Source organism: Aquarana catesbeiana, linkage group LG03 (genome assembly GCF_042186555.1).
Source record: "Aquarana catesbeiana isolate 2022-GZ linkage group LG03, ASM4218655v1, whole genome shotgun sequence".
NCBI lineage: Eukaryota > Metazoa > Chordata > Amphibia > Anura > Ranidae > Aquarana > Aquarana catesbeiana.
In genome coordinates this window covers 561,694,263-561,714,989 of record NC_133326.1, presented here as the reverse complement: position 1 = coordinate 561,714,989, position 20,727 = coordinate 561,694,263, and the positions used below count along the sequence as shown (strand labels likewise).

At 44.3% G+C, this 20,727-nt stretch overlaps 1 protein-coding gene across 2 annotated transcripts in view; it reads left to right on the top strand.

Annotated features, from left to right (window-relative positions):
• WDR91 (WD repeat domain 91) overlaps positions 1-20,727 on the top strand; it is a 102,146-nt gene that overhangs the window by 74,813 nt on the left and 6,606 nt on the right. For both annotated transcript variants that reach the window (XM_073621789.1, XM_073621788.1), the window contains 5 exons: positions 4,667-4,761; positions 5,164-5,332; positions 14,230-14,338; positions 19,139-19,251; positions 19,376-19,573. In XM_073621789.1, the coding sequence (XP_073477890.1) occupies positions 4,667-4,761; positions 5,164-5,332; positions 14,230-14,338; positions 19,139-19,251; positions 19,376-19,573 (684 nt within the window). The remainder of the gene's footprint in view (positions 1-4,666; positions 4,762-5,163; positions 5,333-14,229; positions 14,339-19,138; positions 19,252-19,375; positions 19,574-20,727) is intronic.

Genomic DNA, 20,727 nt, shown 5'->3' with positions numbered 1-20,727 from the left:
ACTGATCTATGCATTCCCCCTATTCAGTTGCTGCCACGACTTCTTTGCAGGATAAAGCTGGAAAGAAAGCCGGTAATTCTGGTGGCACTAGCATGGCCCAGAAGGTCATGGTATGCAGAAATCTTAAAGATAGCAGTGGAGGGCCCATGGTCCCTCCCACTACGGCCAGATCTGTTCACAGGGACCGATATTCCATCCTTCCTTACGGTCTCTAAATTTAATGGCTTGGCTATTTGAAAACCACATTCTGAAGAAACGTGGGCTTTCCGGGTCAGTTATCTCTACCCTGATTAATGCAAGGAAGACAGCTTCCAGAACTATATATTATAGGGTCTGGAAGGCTTATGTTTCCTGGTGTGAATCCAAGGGTTGGCACCCTCGGAGATATATCACAGGCAGAATTATTGCCTTTCTACAATTAGGGGTAGAAATGAAATGGGCCTGGAGTACTATTAAAGGCCAAGTCTCAGCTTTATCGGTCTTATTTCAAAGACCACTTGCTACTCATTCTTTACTCTAGAGTTTTATACAAGGGGTAACGTGGCTTAATCCGCCCCTCAAACCTCACTTGAACTTAGTTTTGTCTGTTACAAAAACAGCCATTTGAATCGATACAACATATTCCCTTAGTCCTTTTGACAAGGAATTTGGTATTTTTTGTTGCTATATCCTCAGCAAGGAGGGTTTTGGAATTGGCTGCTCTTTCTTGTAAAGAGCCATATTTGATTTTTCATGAGGACAGAGTGGTGTTTTGCCTTCGTCCAGGTTTTTTTTTACCAAAAGTGGTCTCAGGTTTTCACCTTAACCAAGATATTGTGCTGCCATCGTTTTTTTCCAAAACCATGTTCCAGGGAAGAGAAGTCACTACATTGTCTTGATGTGGTGAGAGCAGTGAAAATCTATTTAAAGGCAACTGTTCAGAGTCGTAAGACTGATGTCTTATTTATTCTGCTAGAGGGTCCTAAGAAGGACAGGCAGCGTCGAAATCCACTGTCGCTAAGTGGATTCGGCAAGTGATAATTCAAACTTATGATTTAAGGGTAAGATTCCCCCTTTTCAAGTTAAGGCGCACTCTACCAGGGTGGTTGGTGCTTTTTGGGTAGTGCGTCATCAGGCCTCCATGGCTCAGCTCTGTAAGGCCGCAACTTGGTCTTCAGTGCATACATTCACAAAATTTATCAGCTGGATGTAAGGAGGTATGAGGATATCGCCTTTGGGCGCAGTGTGCTGCAGGCAGCCGCATAGGTCCTCAAGTCTGGGGGTACCCTCCGGGTTGTGTCTCCCTCCCCTCAAGTAGCATTACTATGGGACATCCCATTAAGCAAAGCCCTGTGTCCCATGATCAAGAAAATAGAATTTTTATAACCTCTTACCTGTAAAATCCTTTTCTTGGAGTACATCATGGGACACAGAAGTCCCTCCCCTCTTTTTTGGGATTTAAGTATATTGCTTTGCTACAAAAACTGATGTGCTCCTGGAAGGAGGAGGGGTTGTATAGGGAGTGAACTCCTCGGATTGGGTATACCAGTGTCCATTACCTGAAGGTGGCCTATAACCTATTAAGTAATTACTTAAGGCTCTGTCCCATGATGTACTCCGAGAAATAGATTTTACAGGTAAGCTGTTATAAAAATCCTATTATTTACACCATCTTTGGGTGGCTTTATCCCCAAGTTGACAAAGTAAAAGCACACTTTTAACCCTTTAAAGAAGGTGACAGGTCAAACCTATGACATCTTTGGAATCCAAGAAGAGTTATTTTCTTGAGTAGAAAACCGCAGCCTCTACGTAAAGCCTACTTTTAAGCTCTGTATGAAAAAATGGACCCTGAAATACTCGTCACAGTGAAGGTCCTAGCCTATTCTGGATATTAACCAAGTTGCTGGAATTTCAGAAATTCAGGATGGCATCCACCTGGTTGGTGAATGCTTCACTTCATGGGGGGGGGGGGATTTCCTGGCATCTGTGGAAATTAACGATGGCTACCCACACATCCTGATTTTTCACCCTCACCAGCGCAGTGGAGGATTGCCAATATTTGTGCCTTTACTCTAAGGCGTGTCCACGGGCCTCAGAATGTTTACCAAAATATTTGGTCTGGTTCTAGGGTTGTTGAGGACCCAGGATATCCCCACTGTGAGCTACCTGGACCACCATCAGCTTAAAAAACGGATATCAAATGTCCAGCTGACAGTACAGGTCCTGGAAAGTTGGGATGCACCAATGGCAGTTTTATTTTTTTTAAGTACGAGTACCGATACTTTTTTCTCAAGTACTCGCGTATACTAATTACCGATGCCTATTTCGATGGAGCCGGTTCACGTATGTGCGGAAAAGCCGCAGTGTAATTTTTAAGCATCGGGTATGATTTTCATACTTTCAGTTTGGAGATCGCTCCCAGTGAGGGAGACAGAAGTTCTCACCAGGGGGGCAAAGACAGAGGGTCTCATCAAGGGGTCAGAGGTGGCCAGGAGACAGCAAATCTTATTTCAGGAGTCGGGTCAGTTCCTATCGGGGTGTCAGGAGTAAACCCAATCCATAGGCCAGAGGTGGGCCATACTGCAGCAGGGAACTTCAACTAAAGGCTAGAGAGCCAATTATCCAGAAGAACTGGACAACACAGAGCGACTGGCCTCTGAGCTCGAGTGGGTGGATCTCTTGTTGCACTCCCGCAGTTACGCTGCACACAGACAAGTCATACTGCCAGCTGGATATCCCTGGTTTGGGTCTGCATACAAGCCTTTACTGCTTGCTTTTTGGTAAGCGTAAAATCTGTGTGGTGAAGGATCACTGTGAGCAGTGTTTCAACGTAGTTTTCACAATCAAGTCCTCTCCGTAGAGTATTGAGGGGCTTTTCTTTGGGACTCTTCTCACTTTCACTCAAGGTTTCTGATTTTCTTCAGTCAAGATCACTTATGAACTCTGATATGCATATATTGATTCACAGCCTTATTTGCATTGTTTGTCACTGATCCTTTATGATTTATTTGATCATTGCATTTTTTTTTGGATTTCTTTAGTGTTGGTATTTCATGAGAGGAATTTTCTAGATTCATATTTCATCATCTCATGACATGTACGATTCATTTATGTATATTCACATTCAATCAATGGTATAGCGCAGTTTTTATCTATCTATCTATCTATCTATCTATCTATCTATCTATCTATCTATCTATCTATCTGATTTTCATAACTGTTCAAGAGCAATTTCCAGTGTCATACGATTTAAAGATTCCCACCTTAACCCCTGAACAAAATCACACCAGACTTTCTACAATCGCACTGAAACTGTGTGAAGGTATCCGTTTTAGTATCAGAGCATTTGCACGAGTACATTTTTTTTTTTTTTTTTTTTTTTAATATATATAACCATACACAGCAGTATTTGCTTAATGTACACGGGACGTTTTACAACTGCTCCTAAATGTCTGTTTACCAGCAGCAGTGTAAATGAAGCCTAAAGGTCTAGGTAGTGATTGTGGGCAGACTCACAGCAGTTCTATGATGTGAAGGACCCTGATTGGAAGAAAAACCGTGCCTTTATAAGTAATAAAGTAAAAGCCCTTAAAACCTATGGCATCATAACACCTGAGCATCAATAAAAACTCTCTCTATAACAACATTTTCATCTTATAACCAGTACACTCCCAGAGCTAGGTCTTGACATCTGTTCTACCATGTACTTGGGTCCAATGACCCCTCTACCAATACCAGGAGGGCCATGCACATATAAAAAGAAATTGAGAAATCAAAGAGAAGAAAGGTACTAAGGGAGTATAGAAGAAAGAATAGTAGGTCTAAAAAGGGAAGGAGAGGGAAGAAAGTGGTTCCCCCTGGGGGGGGGGGGGGGGGAGGGGTCATGCTCTCTCGTTCCTGGGGTCAACCCTGCGTGTCCAGTACCTGCAATTAACTAAGCCAGGGGGACCAAATTTTTACAAAGCGCGATTGCTTGATTGCTTGTCCTATAAGATGCAATCTTCATTACAAAAATCAAAAAATCAAATGTTTTAAATGGTAATTGATATACATTCTTTAACAAACTAAATGTCATCCAGTTAGGGTCCTTACAGTCAGGTACTTTTTAAATATGTGGGAAAAAAAATTTTTTTCTTTTTAATTTATGAAGTTCAAAAAGATCCCTTGCTGATCGGAGCAGACGGATGACACATCTGTGTCTGCTCAGTTAATGCAAAGCGGACATAGACCGATCCTGGTCTGCTCCATTGGTGGCTGGGAGTGAATGGACTCTACTTTCCATTTACACCCAACTACCTCCTACCTGCTCCACCTAAACAGGAAGAGGACAGAGTCCTCTCCTGTTTTTTATAGCAGGCCCAGTTGGAGCTAGGTGGGTGTAAATGGACGGTCTGTTTACACCTGTCTGTCCATAGGGAAGAATAGACCTTCTGATCAGGTTCACCTGCCCTAATTAGAATGTCCGTGTGAAAGGGGCTTTAGTGTTCTCAGTGGAATGGGTCTTTTTTTTTTTTTTTTTTTTTTTAAGGTAAATGCAGATTCCTGGCTCAATTTGCTGTAGCAATAATGGAGATCCATATCTTTATGTAAAATTGTAGACTGTAGTGTTGGATCACTTGGCTTGAATATGAATTTCATGTGTTCTTCCTTTTTTTTTTTTTTTTTTTCTTGTCCCTCTCCGATGCAGCTCTTACTAGGCAGTGAGGTTGGTACTGTCCGCCTGTATGACACGGAAGCAAAGAAAAACTTGTGTGAGATCAATATTATTGATGATATGCCAAGGTTAGTGCTGTTTGTATTATGTCTTTTTAACGTAACAGTCTTTGCTCTATACTTTTGGGTTATTTGATACTGGAGGACAAAATTGTGATGTCTTTGCAAAGGCCCCTCCCTTCTTTCCCGACCCACTGATAGTCCACTTACCAGTGTTTCCCTGACGCTTCTTCCGCTGCCTTGGCCATGGAAGACACAAAGTGCTTCGAGTTATGATGGAACAAATGAGCTTCTGCTTTTTGATAGTGCTGGGGTCTAGCAGCCCATTGACGGAGGGAATTACATCACTAATGCACATGATGTTGTAGTGTTACCATCTGTGCACACATTTTGTAGAACATTTGTGTATGTAAAGGTTGTAGTTTTATCAGAATCATTCTCAAACAAATGTTTTAATATTTGCCTTCTCAGGATCCTATCTCTGGCTTGCAACCCCAGCGGGACTTCCTTTGTATGTTCTGCAGCAGCAGTGTGCTCACCTACTCAACTAGAACCATCAGTTCCTGGTTTAGGAGAGAATGGGACCAACCAAGTGCCAGGGAGATTACTACTGTGGGACACAAAAACCATGAAACAACAGGTAAGGCTATCTTCCTGCTATCACTTAGACCTGTTCAGAAAAGTAAAAGCGCAATTGAATTTGCAGAAATAGATATTTCTTGTCCAATAAGAGACACAGAAGGTATTACTATTGGGGTTATAACGCTGCCTACAGGAAAATCAGACACTGGCAAACACTGTTAGTGTCCTAGGAGGAGAAATTAATGTCCTTTTCTGCAGCCCCGTTTTAATGACTTGGTTGTCTGAGAAATCTCTCAATCACCATCATAGAACTTCTGGTGTTGTTTCTGCTACTCTGGACCAGAGGCATACATCAACCATCATGAAGGACCCAGAAATCTTGCTGCAGAAAGAGGAGGTAGAGCAGATCCTGTCCTAGGTAGAGCTTCATGTTCATCTTTGTCAGATTTTTTTTTTTTTTTAAACAGAATGTTCCTTTATTGAAAAACTTGAGCATGGTACACGTATAAATATCCCTATGTAAAATAACAAAGTTACTTTATATACAGACATAGGAAGAAAGGTAGCGTAGATCACATAGCTAGTCTTAAAGACCGATAGTAATTGCAAATACCCCACCATTAACACCCATTTACAGTATTAAATATGGAGTATATCAAGAGGGGCTCAACCGTGCACCACACAGAAGGAGGAAACAAAGGCCATCCTTCCCTATGCCGTCCACAGCAGCCACACCCTGTCAAATATTTTGGGGGCAATTCCTGCTGATGCATGTCATTTTATACATAGGAAGTGCTGCATTTATAGCCTTTTCCCATGAGACTATGGAGGGGGGACGGTAATTCCACTTAAGGACAATCTCTTTTAGCATAGTGCAATGAGTAAAAGATTAACATTTTGGTACATCTAGGCCTCTGATCATCATCGTTCACCCCTAATAGTAGCAACTCCGGGTTGACCGGAAGGTCCAGTTGGAGACGGGAATTTATAATATCAATCACTTCACCCCAGAAGCTGGCCACTCTCGGGCAGGTCCAGAACATGTGCATATAAGTGGCAACAGTCCCCCGCCCCCCCCCCCAGCGAGTACAATCCTGGGATCTTTGAGGATAGATATGGTGCAGTCTCTGTGGTGTGTAGTACACCCTGTGTATAAACTTAATTTGGATCAGCCTATCCCGGCATGAGATCAACAGTTTGATACTATCACCCAAGCAATCCTCCCAGTCCTCCCTGTCAAGGTCAGGTATGTCATTCTTCCATTTGTCCCAAAGACTCGTCATCCTGGGAGAATCTGCACTAAGCTGATCAAAGTATAGGGCAGATAGGTGTTTGGGTAGGGATTCCTGGGCTAGTAATTCCTCAATAGGATCCATTTTTAGATTAGGTGGAGAAGTGAATTGGGCCCGTATTGCATGCCGCAGCTGGAAGTATCTAAAGATCATTGACCCTGGTAAATTGAATTTGGCGCCAAGTGCTGCAAAGGATAATAAAGTGCCCGCTGCCAACACATCTCGCAGTGTCTTTATCCCATGCCTAGCCAAGAGTTGAGTGTCAGGGATGGAACGAAGGTGCGGGAGGTTGGGGTTTCCCCATAATGTGTAACAGGAGACCATCTATCAGGGTGATGGAATCTCCTCCTAGCTACCGTCCATACCTTAAGGTTAGTCTTGGTGGGATGTGGCAGGATAGGGTGCACACATTGACTATGATAAACCAGGTTGCCCACCTCCCCAATGCACCCCAGGGCAGCTGCCTCAAGACACACCGCTGCGTTAGCCCGGGATTGCATGAACCACCATCGAACAGTTACCAGGACAGCTGCCCAGAAGTAGACCCTCAGATCAGGTAGCGACATTCCACCAGAATGCATCGGAAGAGTTAACGTCGACCTTGCCAGTCTGGGAACGCCCCCCCCAATGAAATCCCCCATACAGCGCTCCACAGCCTTAAAAAAAAAAAAAAAGTTGGGCATCCATGTCGGGCAATTACGAAAAACGAAACTTGGGGAGAAAAATCATCTTAAGGAGACTAATCCGCCCCAAGAGGTTCAGTGGCAGAGATCTCCACCCCGTGCATTTATCCAGAAGTTGAGACGGCAGCGGGAGTACATTAAGGTCTAAGAATTTTGCTGGGTCCCTCCCTACCTGGATGTCCAAATATCTAAACTGCTCAACCCATGTCAGCTGGGTAGGTGGGTTGTCCACTCCACCCTGAGGATCAAGAGCGAACAGCGTGGATTTGTCCCAGTTAATACATATCCCAGAAAATTTCCCAAATGCATTAAACAAGGCCAGAGCTGCATTCAGAGAGGAGCCTACTTCTTGCAAATAGAGGAGGGTGTCGTCTTCATATAAAGATATCTTCTCCTCCATAGGTCCCACCCGCAAACCCTTAACCGATGCAGAATCCCAAATAAGAATTTTCAAGGGCTCCAGGGCCAAGGCAAACAGGGCAGGGGACAAAAGGCATCCCTGCCAGGTACCCCAAGGCAATGGAAAAGATTCATAGATTTGATTATTAGTGCGTATTCATGCGCTAAGGGAGTTATACAACATCTACACCCACTGAAGGAATTTAGGTCCGAACCTGAATCTATCCAGCACCTTCCAGGGAAAGCCCCACTCCACCGAGTCTAACGCCTTTTCAGCATCTAAAGACACTATGACCCTCTGCCCGCTGTTGTCATGGGGGATAGAAAGGTTCACAAAGAGGCGGCAAATGTTGATGTCGTTGCCCTTCCCAGGCATGAAGCCAATTTGATCAACATGGATGACCTGCTCCAACACTGTGGATAGCCGACTCGCCAGTATCTTGGCCAAAATTTTTGCATCCACATTGAGGAGAGGGATTGGACGGTACGAGGAGCATTCCTCAGGGTTCTTTCCTGGTTTGGGCACCAAAACCACCACCGCCTCCAACATAGAATCCGGCAAGCCCCCCATTAAAAAGAACTGTTGCGGTAGGGAAGTAAGCCACGGGGCAAGCGGATCCGGATGTTGTGTATAGAACTCTGTAGGAAGTCCGTCAGTCCCTGGGGTCTTCCCTGAGTTTTAGTAGTAGAGATTTAAGTAGTCATGGCTAGCTGAACCTCCTCTAAAGAAATATCCTGCTCAAAATAAGCCCTGTCCGGCAAGTCCAGTCTAGGAAAAGCAACCCCGCCCATGTAAGCGTGTAGGTCATTTGTAGTATAAACCACACGGGAGGAATATAAGCACCTGTATCGTCTTTAACCCCACTAATGTGCTTCATGGTAAATTGGAAAGCCACTCCAGAATCCTACCATTCTTATTGCCATGTTCAAATATTCTCTGAGCAGTATCTAGCATTGACTTGTGAGTCATATCTACTCGGAGCAGAGGTGATCTCTGCAGGGCGAATTGCCAGCCCCATAGGCGGTGGGATTGGGGTTAGCGACATAGGAGGCCTCCTTTTCACCCACCTCCCGTTCTAACTCTAATGACTGAGCAGAGGTCCTATGGGCCACTGCAATGCGGGATATATAGGCACCACGCGACCAGGCCTTAAACGCATCCCAAGTACTAGCTGGGTCAGTGGAGTTAGCATTATCAGTCCAGTACTGACACAATCCCTCTTGAATACCCTCTTGGACTGCAGGATCCTCTATCCAGTATATGGACAGCCTCCACAATCGTTCTCCCCTATCCTCAGTACAACCCTCACCAGAGCATGACCCCCCTGGAAAGGATGGAGACCTCTGAAACGGTTGAGCAAGGTACGAGTAGCAAGGATTAGGTCAATGCGTGAGAACGTCCGGCAGGACACCGAATGACACGTAAACTCCCGTATAGCGGGGTGAAAGTGTCTCCAGACATCCACCTGAGCGAACGGACCCATCCACTGAGCCAGGTCGGGGGTCCAACGGGAGGTAAAGGAGAGTCTGTCCAAATCTGGAGTAGGGGTCATGTTGAAATCCCCCAGGAACAGTACATCACCCACCCCATATGTCAACACAGTACGCATAATATCCCCAAGTAAGGAGCCATCTGCCGGAGGCAGTAGATATAAGCCCACTAACACCAGGGGTATACTCTCTATCAAAGCATGCAGCACTATATATCGCCCCTCTGTATCTGTTTTAATGTCCAAGAGCTGAAAGGGAAGAGATTTGTGTACCAGTATACTGGCCTCCCCCCTTGAGTAGCCAGAGTGCAAGGCGTGGTAGTGCGAGCCAACCCATGCCCCCTTGAGGCCCAGGATACGAGATCCTACTAATTGTCTCTCTTGTAGAAAAACAATCTGGAGGAATTTGAACACTAGGGATCTCTTGACAGCGGAGTTAAGCCCCCGGACATTCCAGGAGATTACAGATACAGCTGCCATAAAATTAAAACCACAGAAATGAACCTAAGCCAATTCCAGTCAGCCCTCACTCCAACTCCCCAAGGGGCCCCATCCAGAGGAACCTTCCCGAACAGGGCCAATCCATTCTCAATTGTACCCCATATCAGTAACATAATGTCAGTTAATATATCAAGAAACACCAGACCATGCCATAAAGGAACACTAATGCATCTGTACATATTAAACTCGCATAAAAGAAAATAACGCATTAGTCCGCAACTGCCGACCTTCCCTTTTCCCACCCCGCAGTTCCCACATGATGGGGATCCATGTGGTCTCACACTAACTAACTGGCCCGAAGGCAACTGGAACACTGGAGACGTGTAACAAAACTAGAGTGAAAAGCAAGCCATATCTGTAGTCAGTCTTGACAGCCTTCTGGAAACGATAGCAATAAAGACATAAAGTTCCCATCAGGAGGTGCTGGTAAGATGAAAAAATATTACCTGAGTCAGATCAATTGCCTGGACTGAGCTAGGGGCACAAATCTTGAAAGGGCCTGTGCGGTTGCAGCATCCCGAATGCCTCTGTAGTTCGTGAGGAGCCCCAATATAAGGGAAGAGACCCCCAAAAGTCCCCAAGACAAAAACATGAGACAAACAAGGTAAGTAATGGGGCCTCCCACCAACCGAAAGAACTAAAGTATCTTAGGGGTCACAGCTCGGGAACAGCAGGTAGATGAGTAGTAACCATGTTGCAGCGATGTCCAGGATCTTCAACCCCGTGGGAGTAGGGACTCTAGCCAGTCCGCAGCATCTTTGGGGGAGAGAAATAACCGGACTGTCTCATCTCATCGATGACTCTCAGCTTGGCCAGGAAAAGGACACTAAATTTAAGCCCTCTGGGACGGAGTGTCGCTTTAACCGAGTCAAAGGACCTGAAAAGCTTCTGTGTCTCCACAGAGTAGTTTGGGAACGTCATCAGCCGATTATTCCGATAGTGGCTCACCCACAGATCTCGCTGCCCGCAGTATCTCGTCCTGGTCTCTGAAGTTAAGGAGCCGGAGTATGAAATTTTGTGGAGGGGCTCCTTCTGGCCCTGGCTGTGGCGGCATACGGTGTGCCCTCTCCACAGTGAAGTAGGGTGATAACTGAGCCGCTGGTAAAAGGGGAGCGCAGGAGTTCCTCCACAAAGACTAGGAATTTTGCCCTCAGCCCCTTCTGTCAGACCAATGATGTGGATGTTTCTCCTTCAGCGATTTTCTGCTTCTTCGGCTCTGTACTCCAGGGATTTCATTTTAGACTGTAGCGTGCGTATAGCTCCATCATGCGCCGCTACAGTATCTTCCACATGGCCTATCCGCCCTTCTGCAGTAGTGAGGCGTGTAGCAATACACAAGGCAATAGCCGAATGACACGAGGCAATCCCCGCCATTACCTCCGGAATCCCCGGCGGGGAAGTGGGGGGGTCCTCCGAGGAGTCCGTCTGGGACGCCATGCTGGCACGCTGCCGCCGCTCAGGCCTAGGACGGTGTTCGGGGCCATCCACAAATGATATATCCAGGGGAAAATGTATCCTCCTGGCAGCTTTCCCACAACCGGAGGATTTAGAAGGCATCCGCCGTCTACCCAGCAGCAGCACAGGACAACACCAGACTCAGGTACGATATTAGAACACGCCAGCAAAGCTCTGGGAGAGACGCCCGGTCACTCTTCCATCTTGGACAAGCAAGATTATTAAAGGGACATATTTCCTGAGCATCAAAGAACTAGGGGAGCGCTGCTATTATTCTGATCGCTCCCATCCTGCGAATGCCTTGTTTAAAGTGTTGCCCTCGGGGCAGGAGATTTAGAAGTATTTCCTCTTGTACTACCAGACTGCAAAATGGTTACTTTCCACAGTCTGTATGTTTGTTTTTTTTTTTTTTTTTTTTTTGAATGCTAGAGGCTTTTTGGGGTTAAATTAAATCTGCAGTATGTTTTTATGCAATGTATGTATTTTTATGAAGATAATGTCCATGTGAGGTATGTGATGACTCTTTATGTAAGGAGACTGCATCTGCATTTTATTTTATGATTTTTACTGTAAAATGATAAATTATTCTGATGTCACCAGATCAGTGGTGCCAGTCAGTTTCCCTATTCACCACCGCACCAGTCAGTATCCCCAATCACCACTGTACCAGTCAGTGTCCTTGACCTCTGTAGTTCCCTCGCAGCTATCCCTGACCACTGCAGCCCCCTCGCAGTGTCCCTGAACACCATTGCAGCAGTCCTCTTGTCCCAGATCACTGCCACACCAGTGCAGTGCCTGTACTCACTCTGGCTTGTTGATTGACCCTGTTTCTGCCTGCTGCCTGGGCCAATCCATTGCCTGTTTGCTGACCATGTCTGCCTGCGGCCTGAACTGCCCCATCTGCGCATTCTGCTGACTACATTCCTGCAAGACACCAGGCTAATGAACATGGCATTCCTGGGGTAGCCAAGTACCAGTAGGCTCTGCTTGTTTGGCTTATAGGAACTAGGGCTGCTATAGGTTTATTTATATTCCCTAACCACTTGTGTAGAGGTGACCATTACAATACATTGGTTTGGAGACGGTTGATTTGTGTGATACACAAGATACAATGTTTAGTATGTAATCAGCTCAGACAAGTCTCACACATGGTATTGCCATACTCTTGCAGGAGTAGCATAATGAGTTTTGAGGTGTAGTTTGAAGTATGGCAGTGTCTGTGTTGTGTGAGAAATTGTCAAAAAAAAATAATTTTCTTTCTGCATTTTGCAAAAACTTGTGGCAAAAAAATGACAAGACTCACTATGCCTCTTAAAATACCTTGGGGTGTTTGCTTTCCAAACGGGGGTCATTTTATGGGTGTTTCCACTGTCCTGTTGCTCCATGGCCTCCAAAAATATGATCGATAGTCAGGAAATTGGAAGCATAATTTTTGCCCCTGGAACTCTTGAATGTGCTTCCTTCTTTGGTCCCCTTTATGTGGCTAGGCTGTGAAAGGTGTCACATTTGGTATCGCCATACTCTGAAGAAGAAACAGAATTCGTTTTTGGGTGTAATTCTAAGTATTCCTTAAAGTTTTACTAAACTCAAGACCCTGCATTCACTATATTTTGGTCTCCCGCAGTACACAGAACATGGAATTGCAGTTATGTTAGTAAATATAAACTACTAAATACCTTTTCTCGTCAGCAGTACATAGCAGTCTTTTGACTTCTATCAGTGTCTGGTTAAAGCTTGTAGGAGGAGTTTTCATTCTCCCCTGATTGTCCTGTGAGAATGCAGGACCCCTGACCCTCTGCCTGGACAGTGCTGATGCTGATCACACGCACTCTCCCAAGAAGAAAAAAAAAAACTCTAGCAATACACACCAAACTGAGCATGTGCAGCTTGTCCCCCTAGCTATGTTCCGTCAGGAGATGTATTGGGGACTGTGGAAGAAGAGGAGGATCAGAGGAGACCGATTTAAATAGCCTTTTTACGTAATGCAGGAGGATTACCCCTTAGGTTCCACAGTGAGTATACCAAGCATACTTTACTGCATATACAGGCTGATTTTACTGTTGTGGGTTTAGTAACACTTTAATATATGTGTTAGAAATACTGAATCTTTTTGATTGAAAAGGTTGTGTTAAAAAAAAAAAAAAAGAAATTCCAAAAAACTTGTGGATAAAAATGGCATTTTCAAAAGACACACTATGCCTTTTCAGTAAAATTTACTTTGGAGTGTTTGTTTACAAAATAGGGTAATTTTATGGGGTTTTCCACTCTTCTGGTGCGCTAGGGCTTCCAAAAATGTGATAGTCAGTCAGGAAATTAGACATGTAATTTAGGATCCTTGAAAGCCCAATGGTGCGCCTTTGAATTTGGGCCCCTCTTCTTGTTCAAATATTTTATTTGTAACTTGGAAAATAATGCACAAATAGTATAAACAATTTGTAGGGTTTTAACCATCTCCTCTCAAGGAGAGATATTGCCCAATGATCATGTGAAAAAAATTTAACGTAGAAAAGTTGTCAAAGAAGGGTCATAGTGCAAGTGTGCATTTCATGGTTTAAAATATAGAGGAACCAGCAACAATTAAGACAACTGTCCAAGAGGCGAGTGCTAGATGCCTCTTCCCAACCATAGCTCGGGATTATGGAGGGGCAGATAGTTCCCTAGAGGAATCAGAAGTACCAGGAAGAGGAATCAAATGGAAGTGGTGGGGTAGGTTCCTTGCTGTGTAATGTCCACGGTAGTTATTAGGGTGAAAAACAAAAGGTCCCTGTAACTCAAGCAAGGCTGTATCAAAATCAGGAGGCAAGAAGTTATCAATCCACGGCTGCCGAACTTTCTGATATTTGTGGATTCTATCATGCAGGGTTGCCTCAATTTTGGCATGGGCCATTGCCTGCATGATCCTGTTTTAAGTCACTGGGACACAAAGAATTAAAGTTTTCCAAGACCTAGCTATAACTGCCATATCAGGCCTCACCAGAATACACAGCAGGTTAGACAGATGTAAGAATGCAATTCATAGGTTAGTGAAAACCTGGCTTTAGTTTGTGCCACAGTGCCAAATTTTATTAGGTGCAGATGCAAATCTCAGTTCCAGTAAAGTCCAGACACTAAGTATGTATTCCATTATCTCTCCAGCTTCAGTTCTCCCTGGAACCTGCACCCATCGCTGTGAACTGCACATCATTCAATCACAATGGCAACTTACTTGTGACCGGGGCTGCAGATGGCGTTATCAGATTGTTTGGTATGTTAAAACATTTCTAAACCTAAAGCTGGCCACATACATTACAGTCTTATTTGTACAATATCATTTAGACTTGCCAGCATCTATGTAGTTTAAGGGCCTACCAGGGGAAGGGGTGGTAAGGAGAGTCACTGACTTTTTAAATTATTTATCCTATACCCTTTATAATTATATATTATGTGTAAAGGCTGAGTTCACCTTTTGAACCATGTATCTAGGACGTAACATGGTCTTGTAAAAATAAATAAGTACATGTTTTTCCCTGTTTTGCAACAGTGAACAGTGGCCTTCTTAGCCTTTAAGCCCTGAAGAAGGGTGAGTCCGTGGAACCCGGCTGTTCTATGGTATTGTTTGTAAACTAATACTAATATTGAACCTTTTTGAACTCTGGTGCTCTCTTTAGACCTTTTATAAGCTTGAATCATATAAAATGCCTGCAAGATTTAAATAGCCCCAACCAGTCACAACCCCAGGGTTGTGATTGGTTGTTTGGGCTATTTACATCTTGTCGCTGTTTTATATGATTGTCTAAGGAAGGGGCCCTTGGTGGCCCTGAAATATCGTACTTTGGTTTGTTACAAATAAATGCCCTGGTTTATAGGCTGCATTGTGTTCTGGTGACCTGCCTGCTGTTTGCTGTCTGCGTCCCCCCTCTGGGAAGAAGAGCAATGAAACCTGACAGGCGATCTAACCTCTTTATCGAAAAAGAAAAAAAAAAAAAAAAAAACACATACCCTTAAAGGGGAAAAAGCGCTTGCAATAGAAGGATTTAATTACCAGATAAAGTACCATCATCCCAAATGTCTAATACAGAAAGGGGGGCAGGGGGTAGGGAACGGCCGCAGTTGGCTGCTCCTGTCGGCCAATATCTCAACCCCCCACAAGGAAACAGGAGGGGATTATTGCGGTACTGGATATAACTAGATATTAGATAAGAAAGGGTAGAAAAGGAAGTGGTGGTTGGATAAAAATTCAATTTTAATAGAAAACATTATTAAAAAGGATTATTACAATATCACATATAGTTGTAGTTCAAAGCAAAGGCAGTATATACAACCATATGATTTACACCCGAAATTAATGATGGATACATAGCTTGAATTCTCGACCGGTTTCGCGGTATTCACCGCTTCCTCAGGAGAGCAATATCTATAGTACAACATGAAATAAATTGTAATAAATACAAACAGATCAAAAGGTGTATGAATAAGTAATTATTGCAGCAAAATCATTAAATCATACATTCAACAATTACATACAAATTATATACAATAGGGATAAGCTCACCCGTTCAGGGATTCTCCGTGGGTATGTAAGGCCCCATGTAGTTCCCCCTGCGGCGAACACAGGGGATAGCAAACAGCCTCTGGTGAATAAATTTTTGAATAATTGAAATATGTAGGTCACTGAATTAGGGGATCAAAAAAATCAAAAGGAAGAGTGGAATATAAGGGTGCCAGTGTTAAAGCTCTGAGATTTCCAAACAACCAGTGTGCAAAAAAAAAAAAAAAAGAAAAAAATATGAAGAGAGATAATTGATAGTGATAGAGAGGGGAAAACCAGGGGATAAGACGGGAAGGAACAAGAAATGGGAAGGGAGGGGGGAGGGAGGGGGGGGAACAGGGGGGAAGAGGCAAGGGGGAGGAAGACAGTGAAGGGAAGAGAAAGGGGGGGGGGAGGGGGAGGGGGAAGAGGGGGGGGGGGGGAGGAAGAGGGAAAGGTAAGCGGAAGAGAGGGACCAGTGGGTCAGTGAAAAAGGGGAGCAAACCAATAATTCCATCTGTGTAGGGAGTAGATCAGAACTGAAAAAAGTTGCACACAGGTATTGAGAGCTGGCACTCACCACTAAAACGTTAATTGATTAAGACGCATGAGCTGAGGAGGAGGACGACAGCATAGCAGGGGATCATATACCAAAGTTGGAAAGATCAAGCACTGTTGCAATAGCAATGAGAGCCCCCCAAGGCTGGAACCAGTGATGTATGCGGGGAGAGGGAGGTCACAGCAGCAACTGCAATCGAAATTAATATTCAAATTACCATCCATAAATATAAAAAAGATTTGCCCACGAGTAACGAGCAATATACAAGTAACAAACTGGGGATAAAGTTTGCAGCCTTGTAGGTAATGTGGATTAACAGTAGATACAGAGCAGTGCCGGGTTGGGGGGTACTGGTCCTCAGCAGAGGGAAAACCCTCTGGATATGGACAAAAACAGAAGTACATTAATGCTACAAGTGGCATTACATAGGAAAGCCGTATTGGGTGAACTTAGTGTAAAAAGAGGACACGATGTGCAGGAAGGGTCTGGCTGGGAAAAGGGAAAACAAAAGGGAACAGAACTTACCCACAAGGTGATCCTCAAAAAGCGCAGCGTCAGGAGGCTGTAGGCTCTCATAGCGGCCGTGAAGGGAGATGTGGACAGGAGGGGAGGGAGGGAAGGAGGGGGAGGGAGGGAAGGAGGGGGAGGGGGGAAGGAAAGGGAGGAGAAAAACGGGGGGGGGGGGGGGGAGGGAAAAACTGGAACAAGACCTCATAGGAAGGCCCTATAGGACACTGATTAGTTTAGGCCGGGGGGGATGGTGGCATTGAGTCGCTCGATCCACAGGGATTCCCTTTGAAGTATCGAGCGATCCCAATCGCCACCCCTGGGACTAGGTTGAACCACCTCCAGTACCAGAAATTTGGCCACAGTGTTATCGAATCTATGGTATAGGCCAATGTGTCGGCCGATAGTCGTTAATTTGCCCCTTTCTGAGTCATAGAGGTGGTCGCCAATTCTCTGTCTAAATTCCCGGATTGTTTTGCCCACATAAAAGGCTTTGCATATACAGTTCATAAGATAGATCACCCCTTTTGTACCACAATTGGCGAAGGTCCGTGGGACCAGAATCTCCCCTATGGGTAGAACCACAGTTCTACTTTCGTGGACCCAAGGGCACCGGGGACACTCTCTATCACTATCAATTATCTCTTTTCATATTTTTTTTTTTTGCACACTGATTGTTTGGAAATCTCAGAGCTTTAACACTGGCACCCTTATATTCCACTCTTCCTTTTGATTTTTTTGATCCCCTAATTCAGTGACCTACATATTTCAATTATTCAAAAATTTATTCACCAGAGGCTGTTTGCTATCCCCTGTGTTCGCCGCAGGGGGAACTACATGGGGCCTTACATACCCACGGAGAATCCCTGAACGGGTGAGCTTATCCCTATTGTATATAATTTGTATGTAATTGTTGAATGTATGATTTAATGATTTTGCTGCAATAATTACTTATTCATACACCTTTTGATCTGTTTGTATTTATTACAATTTATTTCATGTTGTACTATAGATATTGCTCTCCTGAGGAAGCGGTGAATACCGCGAAACCGGTCGAGAATTCAAGCTATCTATGTATCCATCATTAATTTCGGGTGTAAATCATATGGTTGTATATACTGCCTTTGCTTTGAACTACAACTATATGTGATATTGTAATAATCCTTTTTAATAATGTTTTCTATTAAAATTGAATTTTTATCCAACCACCACTTCCTTTTCTACCCTTTCTTATCTAATATCTAGTTATATCCAGTACCGCAATAGTCCCCTCCTGTTTCCTTGTGGGGGGGTTGAGATATTGGCCGACAGGAGCAGCCAACTGCGGCCGTTCCCTACCCCCTGCCCCCCTTTCTGTAGTAACATAACCTTAAAGCACAACTCAAGCTCAGACTTTTTCTTTAGTGTTGGACAGAGTGGGGGAGGATTTGAACTCTGTCAGGTGTTCATTTACCATCTCTGACCATGTTGGAGCAAGTTCACCTCATTGTTCGGACAGGAAGTGATGGGAAATGTATTTTGTCTACAACAAAGAAAAAGATGCTTGAATATGTAAGTGCACCCGCAACATATATCCTCTTAGTTGGAGAGGGGTGGGTTTCATTTCTCTGCATCCTCATTGCATTATGGGAGTTTTTTTAGTTCTATCACTGGCTTGTGAGAATTCCATGAGGAGTACTCTCTACTGTAAAAGTTATTATTTGTCCCTCTGGTGGATTCTCCATTGAAATTTATATGCAAACATGGGGTGGTGACAAAAGTAGCTCAACTTTCAAAGACCATGCCTATTACTGTAAGGGCCTATTAACACTGTTGCTCAGCGGTAAAACATTTTAAGCACATTACTATAATGCACAGCAACACAAGCAACACATGTACTGCATTTGGAATGACACCATAAAGCAGTAATCCATAATGGTAACTCGCTTCTATATGCTGCATCAGAAAAAATTGTGCAGATACAATTTTCACTGCATTCTGGTGTGTTGAATTCATTGAGTGTGCTGCCTTAAAGCCTACTTTGTGGAGTCTGCAGTCCAGGTTCCTTAATGGCTCCTTCTCTGGGTGCCAGCATTGACTGATCCCCTCATTGCCTGCAGACTCTCTATTTTGGATCCTGAGAGAACCCTGGTGCTGAGCAGATAATAGGGAGTGTGCACACCTTCTGTAAGCAGAAGAATAATATAGACTTGGGACCAAAATGTGACGTGACCATGGACATAGGTGAATAAAAGAGGCTTTTAGGTAGGCTTTAAAAAAAAAAAAATGTATGCTAGTAATTAGTGGGAGAAAGGGGTGTGGGGGCAGGGGAAATCTCGATTTCAGCTATAATGCAACTCTTGTAACACGCATTATAGCATTCGTTAACATGCGCTCGTTAACGTATAACAATGCATTAGATATATCTGAATGAGCCCTAATAGTTCTGGTGGACTTTGTGTTGCAAACTATGATTGTTTTTCTTCCCATAGACATGCAGCAGCATCAGTGCGCCATGAGCTGGAAGGCACATAAGGGGGAAGTTTATTCCGTTGACTTCAGCTATGATGAGAATGCCGTGTACAGCATCGGAGAAGACGGGAAGGTGAGCATTTGAGTGGAGGTTGTAAGCTGTGTTGTGCATGATAATACAGCATGTGTGGCCATACTGCCTGTGCCTCTGTTTTATACCTATCCCCCCCTCCCATTACCACCCTTTTGCCTTACAGTTCATCCAGTGGAATATTCACAAGAGTGGTCAGAAAGTTTCAGAATATTCACTTCCATCTGACGCCACTGGCCCCTTTATGCTCTCCGGTTATAGCGGCTACAAGCAAGTCCAGTTTCCCAGGGGCAGGCTCTTCGCTTTTGACTCAGAAGGCAATTACATGCTCACCTGCTCAAGTAATGGAGGAGTTATCTATAAGGTGATTCCCTTTTATCACATTGATCTCTTTTGAGACATTCTGGTGCTTTATACGTCAGTATTGTCTCAAAATAATTTCTTCCTACAATGTTTAAAGCTGATGTTTTTTTTTTTTTTTTTTACTCTGCATATATTTTGAGTTCCCTAATTCTCCCACCTCCTTCCCTATGAACATATGAGTGATTTTTTTTTTTGTTTGTTTTTTTTTTTTTAATAAAACTTTTCCCTTTTACCCTTTTCATGCAATCAGTACAAACAAATGGTCACTGGATAGGCAGAGGGCAGGTTAGCCTGGAGGGAGCCCACCCCTCAAAGGCAGAGGGGCACACTGGACACCCAGCATATAGCACAATGGCAGCAAAGGTGTCCAGTGCATCCCCTCACCAGTATTCCAAAAGTAAAAACAAATTGCCTTTGCCCACACCTATAACTTGCCTTTGCAGCAAGAAGTACATGAAAGGGTGTTGCATGTCAAACAAAGCCAAAGAAAATTCCCAGCTTAAAGGGGAGGTCCGCCCACCCCTGCAAGAATTAAAAGCCAGCAGCTACACATACTGCAACTGCTGACTTTTAATAATGGGACACTTACCTGTCCTAGAGTCCAGTGATGTTTCCATCAGCTGCGGAACCCGGCAGTGTAGCATTACGGCTTCACGCCCGATCCCTACTGTGCATGTGCGAGGCACCGCTGCGCTGTCCTACTGGCCCGGCGGCGGAGGGAAGGAGAAGGGAGCCAAGCTGTGACATGATGCGCTGTGCACAGACTCCCGGAAGTGGGGACAGGATACCTGTCACAGGTATCCGCTCTCCCCTCCCCCCAGAAAGGTGCCAAATGTGGCACTGGAGGGGGGGACAACAAATGAGCGTTAGTTCCACTTTTGGGTGGAACTCCGCTTTAACTTACCAACCAGCCTGCAACCAACCCAATTATCCTGTCTAACAGTATGAGTTAAAAGTAGGGGTTTAGTTTGCACACCTTTGCAAATCCACGCATAAGCTGCAGAGCTGCACCAAGCCACCCTACTATTATCTGCAGTCCTAACTCTAAATTTTGAGAGCTTCCATAGTAGAAGCACATGCATTACATACCCTTTTTATTTATTTTTTTTCTATTTTTTTTGCCTCAGTGATGCACATCTGCTTTACTATGCAATG